General features: G+C 47.0%; 1 protein-coding gene across 1 annotated transcript; it reads right to left on the reverse strand.

The window, feature by feature from the left end:
- Nucleotides 1-156: 156 nt before the first annotated feature.
- Nucleotides 157-4,987, reverse strand: LOC139348180 (ubinuclein-1-like). Its single transcript, XM_070988147.1, has 13 exons — nt 4,775-4,987; nt 4,111-4,215; nt 3,846-3,944; nt 3,355-3,489; nt 3,171-3,259; nt 2,548-3,088; nt 2,227-2,297; nt 1,796-1,931; nt 1,614-1,726; nt 1,276-1,389; nt 966-1,109; nt 824-874; nt 157-718 (listed from the first exon to the last, which is right to left on the reverse strand). Exons 1-13 carry the CDS (start codon nt 4,985-4,987, stop codon nt 157-159), a joined length of 2,373 nt encoding a protein of 790 aa, XP_070844248.1.
- Between the last annotated feature and the right edge of the window lie 1,013 nt (nt 4,988-6,000).

Here is a 6,000-nt window from a genome sequence, read left to right on the forward strand (position 1 = left end):
TAGTGGAGACTAAGAGTCAGGATGGTTTAATTTTGATTGATTTTTCTTTTAATCTGTCTCTTGTGAGTCATCCAACTGCTGATTTCAACATTCAAACGTTTCAACAACAAAAATAAACACATTAATTACTGTGTGTAAACCTGCACTGGGGGGGGGTCATTGTATCATAATGTCAGAATCATCCGAGATGATCTGCACCTCGTCTGCATCCACGTGCTGGTCGAAGTCTCCGATCTGCTGGGGGAAAACGACCTGACACGGCCCGCTCACTGGGAAGCCGACTGGGCTGGACTGAGGAGGCGGAGGAGGAGGAGGATAACTCCTGGTGTCTCCCCTGAAGCTCCAGTGCTGATCTGAACGTTTGTATTTTGCAACAGCTGCTGCCAGCAGCTCCTGGGAAGCTGGGAGAGGCTGCTCCCGAGCCAGCGCCTGATCGGCGAGGAGATCCAGAAGCGAGCGAGTCGGAGCTGATGTGGCGCCGGCCAGAGGCTCGTCTGACTCTGCGGGTGTGGAGGAACCAGCATCTGCCGCCATCCCTCCTCCGGTTTTCCCCTCCATCATCTTGGAGATACTCGAGCCCTCGATAAAGACGACGTCTGCTGTCTGGGGGAGTCCTTTCAGTGGTGGAGATCCCTGCAGAAAGCTGCAGCCATCGAATGTGGGGGGGGGACCACAGACAGAAGGCGGCTTCTTCTTCTCAGGCCTCGTCCTCTTTACTCTGAGCACACACAGATCAGTGGAGTTAAAAACTGACTTTTCATGTGTTGGAGCTGCATCTTTAAAAGAAACTAAATTGCCTCTTTTTGGAGCTCATTGTACTCACGGTAAAGACGTAAAGAGGTTTAAAATGTTCCTGCTCTCCCTTATCAGCACCCTGAAACAACACAGTCGAGTAAAGAGGGACTTTAAAAAGTATGAAAATCAGGTTTTTATGAGCGAAGGCGTGAATGACCACTGTCACACACCGAGACTGCATCCACCCTTTTGGCCAAAGCGCTTTGACCTCATTGTCTAACAAGGCCTTGAGGTACTCCTCCAGCTCCTGGCTCCCTTTGCCTTCCTTTTTATGCCTCTCCATTTTCACCCGTAACACATGGCACAAGCACTCCCTGCACGAGACAGAAAAGGATTATGTTTACACAAACAGCACGATGTGCACTGAAGCAGGTTATTTCATTTCCTCTCGGTTTTCACGCACCACAAAAGCCTGATTCTCTCAGAAGGTGATCGTGGAGTATGAAACCATCTCTAATTATCAGCCGATCTGTAATATACCTGATCTCGTCGTTCCATTTGAACAGCTTCTTCGGACCTCCTCCTCTTCGCCCTCCTTTGCCCTCCACGCTGTCGTCTGGGCCAGCTTTGCCTTCTCTCTCCTCCTCCGTTGCTCTGAAATGGACACAAACAGCTCGAGGAGAAATCCAAAAACCAAAATCGTGCTCAGAAAGAGGCGTATGCTGTGTGTACCACATCGAACTGTGTTAATAGAAATGTTTCTTCACACAACTTTGCAAACCTGGTATGTCCAAATAACTGCTGACTTTGTTAAGTGGTCTAAGCGCTAAATAAAATCCAAACTCTGCTCACCCGCTGGCATACGCTGATGAACTTACTTCAAAGTCTTGGCTTGTTCATACACTTCATGGAAACGTGCAATCTGCTCGGGCATAGCTTTGCCAATGGCCACCTTCAGTTTGTGCATGGGCTCCTCCACATCAGCAGCTTCCTCCTTCAAATTCAAGAAGTCGCGTGTAAACATACAACCTGAACTACCACAACGCAAACGCTGAAGCACGCTCACCGTGTGTGTGAGTAACAGTTTCTTCACGCGCTTCAGGAGTGTGTCTCTGCTGCAGGGCAGGAAGGACGACAGGTGTGTGTAGACCTTGGAGCGCACCTGGCCGCCCTGCTCCCGACACTGCAACTCGATGCTGGACAAGGACACAGTGAAGCTGAATTATGCACTATGTCGTATGGTCTGAAGCCAGATCATATCTGACTCCAAAAGTGTTGTGGCAATGTGCAGAACATAAATCAGAAGGTGATCATTCACTAAATGTACATAACACGTATGTTAGCCCTCAGTGATTCACAAAATGCGTTTTTAGACGCATTGAATGGAAAAAGAAATCTGTCTTTGCAATAAAAGTCCACAGGGCGCCTTTCTAACGGTCTAAAAGAGGCTTAAGACAACAGCAGTCAAACTGTCTGCGCTGCTGGACTCACTCGAGCAGGATGGAGTTGATTTCTGGAGTGAAGAACTTGAGTTTCGACTCCCCCTCTGACGTCTTGGCAGCCTGAAATATTAGTGGACGTCATTACGTGCATCCATCCTGCACGCATCTATTTACAGTTCACGCTTCCATCTGTCAACACACACACACACACACACACACACACACCCCCACACACCCCCCTACACACACACACACACACACACACACACACACACACACACACACACACACACACACACACACACACACACACACACACACACACACACACACACACACACACACACACACACACACACACACACCTTACCACCATGAGTTTCTGAACACTGTCCTCCAGTCCTGATGGAAGTCCCTCCGGCAGGGGGACACACAGATGAGGTGGGGGCTGGATTTGCTCTGAATGAGGCTTCGGCCGTGAGTCGGTCTTTGCGTTTGGAGGCTGAGCTTCAGTGCGATCATCTGTCTCGGGTTGAAAAAGCTGCGTCTCTGTGGCAGGAACCAATTTTGGCGAGGAAGTCCCTTCAGTGACGTCGAACAAAGAGTCCAAATCAATATCAAAATCCACCGTGTTGGCTGCTTGGATGAGAGCGTGGTCATTGGTAGATCCAATTAAACTGAGGAGAGGGTCGGCCAATCCGGAGCCTCCCCCGCCAGCTGCATCCGCAGGGCACAGAGGGATTGTGGGTGCGCCCACGATTGCCGCCGCTGCCCTCTGATTGGCTTTCTCCACCTTCTGTCGCTCCTTTTCCTTCTCTCTTTGAAACTTTTTCAACATGCTGGTGATGCTCAAAGTGCCAACGGCCTTTTTCTTCTTCTTCTTCATCCCGTCATCCGCTCCAGTTTCAGTGCTGCAAGATAAACACGTTACGATGACGAGAGATTTATGTCGAGAAGCACTGAATCCAGACAGAGACAACGCTGCTTCCTCACCTTGACGTTGGATCCACTTTGCTCTTCATCTCATGGCCTCTGCACGGCTTCTTCTTTGGCTTATCCTTCCTGCTGTTGAGTTTACGCTTCTGTAAAGTTTCATATTGTACCGTCAGATAGAAAACTTTTTAGAGATACGAAACACTGGTGCAAAGAACACATTCATGCTTTCCACGCTTCGTACCTTTGAGGGCTCAAGTGTTTTCTCCTCCGCTGCGAGGTCCTCCGTGTCAGAGGCCTGGCGGAAATGCAGCACGCCCGAATTTACATAAAATCCACCAAATTTGGTCGTGATGGAGGCCGGCACAAATTCATCATACTACAGAGAGGTAATACATTTTAATTTGTATATATTTAGATTTTAATATTTCAGACAATAAGCCTAAAAATCAGATTGACAAAGAGCGACCACATTTCTGAGCAGACGTCTTCATTCTGTCGGACATGTTTCTTTGGATCCACCTGGTTTTACTTTGACTTGTTGGCTTTAGTGAACTGCCCTCCTAATGAGTCACTGCTCGAGCAGAAGATAGTGAAGAAAACTGCTAAAAAGGCACAAATTCCTATTAACTACAGTAAAAAACAAGGCTTAGTTACAATGTCTGAAAACTGTCACAGAAATATGATTTAATAACAGTTAGAGACATCCTAATGTGTGACTTAACGCTGACTCACAGCCTCCGAGTTGTCAATGAAAGAGTCCTCTTCATCGTAACCGTATCCGATATCGATCAAGTCCTGAATGCGGTCCTTCTTTTTCTCAGGTTTGTCACCCTGCAACAGCAAAGCTTTGTTCTGCCACGTGACAACATTCAGATGAGGAGGAAAAATGATTCAAACTAATTTTACAATTTCAAAGTGGAGAGGAAACGCTCTTCATTTAACTAAAGAGTCCCAGTGGAAATCTGTCCTAATGACTCAGGTTCGTAAAGCCACTCACGTATTTCTCCTCCAACCTCTTTGCGATGGCAGCGACCTCATCGTTCGCCCTCTTTTCTTCCTCCTCAAATCTGCTCAGTGGGACTTTACCTTTTGATTGGCTGATCTAAAAAATGGAAAGTCTCATTTGAAACACACATTTTACACATAAAAAACAGTTTTCTGTCCTTCAGTCACACATTAATCTCAGTGTGACTTGTAAGATGTTCATTTCCTGTCAGCTCCAGTTTGCGCTCGCTGGGGCATCCCAGCATGCACTGGCTGCGCATGGACAGATTCTCAGTTTGTCACAGGACTAACAAAGACGACCCATCATTGATTCTAAACATTCTGATTTGTGTAGTTTTAGAGGAAAAATGAGGAAATTAATGCGAATTTCACAGTTAAGGGAAAAGTTCAATGCCCCACCTGCCGATATTTATCAATCATTAACAAAGATAAAGGAAGCAATAAAAGGTCAGCGTGATCACATCAGGAAACTTTTCTTCCTACATGAATCACTCTCATTCAACTTTCACTCCATGTCTTCCAGCTGATGCAGATCTTTCTTAGAGGTTAGACGTGGGATAAGGGCTGGTGGCTGACGGACATTCAGACTGAAGTCTTGACTATTCAAACCATCAGTGGTCTCAGTTTTCTGCGCAGAAGTCAGAATAAAATCCCACCTTGCTGTCGACGAGCTGACTGTAGCTGAACTCTGGAAAGCTCCTCTCATCAGGCTCGAATAAGGTGAGCGCCAGGCGGACCGTGTCGGCGGGTCGGCCTTCCTCCCCCTGCGGAGCACCGCGCTGAGACTCCGGCGCGGCAGCCTGCGCGTCAAAGGATGGAGGCGCATCAGAGGACAGAGCGGTCAGCTGAACTCTCCGACATTCAGCCATCACAGCTCACACACAAGCACAAAGCTCTGTGGTTGGCTTTCCGCAAGGCGCGAAGGGCTCCATTAAGCAGAAATACGCGCAGGTGTGCTGCGCGCGCTCTGCTCAGTGCTCACCTGTGACACCTGGGTACCTTTTGGGGGCTCCGTAACTCTGCGCTGTTTGCAGCCGCCTCGTAGGCGTGGACTCACACTGGCGTGTCCACACATCCTTGACTGAGGTGATGCACTGACTTCACCATGAAGAACATGCGCACGCGCGACACACAGGTCTGAGTAGCATGAAATGCACAAGATAATTAGCATACAATTATTAACATTTTCATTCCTTTGCACAGGTGAGAGCTGTGGACAGACGCTGGAAGAAAAGAAAAGATAAGATATGGTAAGATAAGATAAGATAAAAACTTTATCCCTGGGGAAGTTTTGTTGTTACAGACTGGAAGAACGAAAAGGAGGGATAGAAAAGAACAAACAATAAAAGGAAACAATTAAAATCAACTTTGCATGTACATTATATACAAAGGAGTAACAAAATAATATTGTCTTGTGAAGGAGACTTTCACAGTTTCACATTTTATTTCCATTGTGTTTTATTAAGTGATGGCATTTCATAGCCAAAAGGTCAAAGGTCAGCTTCACTGTGACATCATAGTGTTATGCAAAAACACTTTTCTGGCCATTATTCAGCACCATAACAGGAACAGACGGACAGATTGGGACCATATTTCACATTCGGTCCGATACTGAATTGTGACTCTAATCTTTGGTGTCCACTTTGAAACTGTGCTGATTGTTTAGATCTCCTCTGCTGTCAGGTTGAAGATGTGTGTGAAGTGTCCACGTTTTACAGTTTGCAACGTCTTTGCAGCAGCAGCCATATTAAAAGCATCAGTCCATCACAAGCTCATTGGTTCCGCTGATGTTCAGGTGATTGTCATCGCACCATGTGATGAAGCTCGTCTGTGAAAACAGTCTCTCAGTGAAGTTTCTCACTGGACATCATTCACTGGAATC

This window comes from Chaetodon trifascialis, chromosome 2 (assembly GCF_039877785.1).
Source record: "Chaetodon trifascialis isolate fChaTrf1 chromosome 2, fChaTrf1.hap1, whole genome shotgun sequence".
Taxonomy (NCBI): domain Eukaryota; kingdom Metazoa; phylum Chordata; class Actinopteri; order Chaetodontiformes; family Chaetodontidae; genus Chaetodon; species Chaetodon trifascialis.

Bases quoted from the DNA above. Each gene is read 5' to 3' on its own strand.
- LOC139348180 (XM_070988147.1), bottom strand. From the start codon at position 4,987: ATGGCTGAATGTCGGAGAGTTCAGCTGACCGCTCTGTCCTCTGATGCG. The intron at 3,490-3,845 runs GTGAGTCAGCGT...ACCTCTCTGTAG, and splicing joins TCATTGACAACTCGGAGGCT to TATGATGAATTTGTGCCGGC. The intron at 1,110-1,275 runs GTATATTACAGA...TGTCTCGTGCAG, and splicing joins AAATGGAACGACGAGATCAG to GGAGTGCTTGTGCCATGTGT.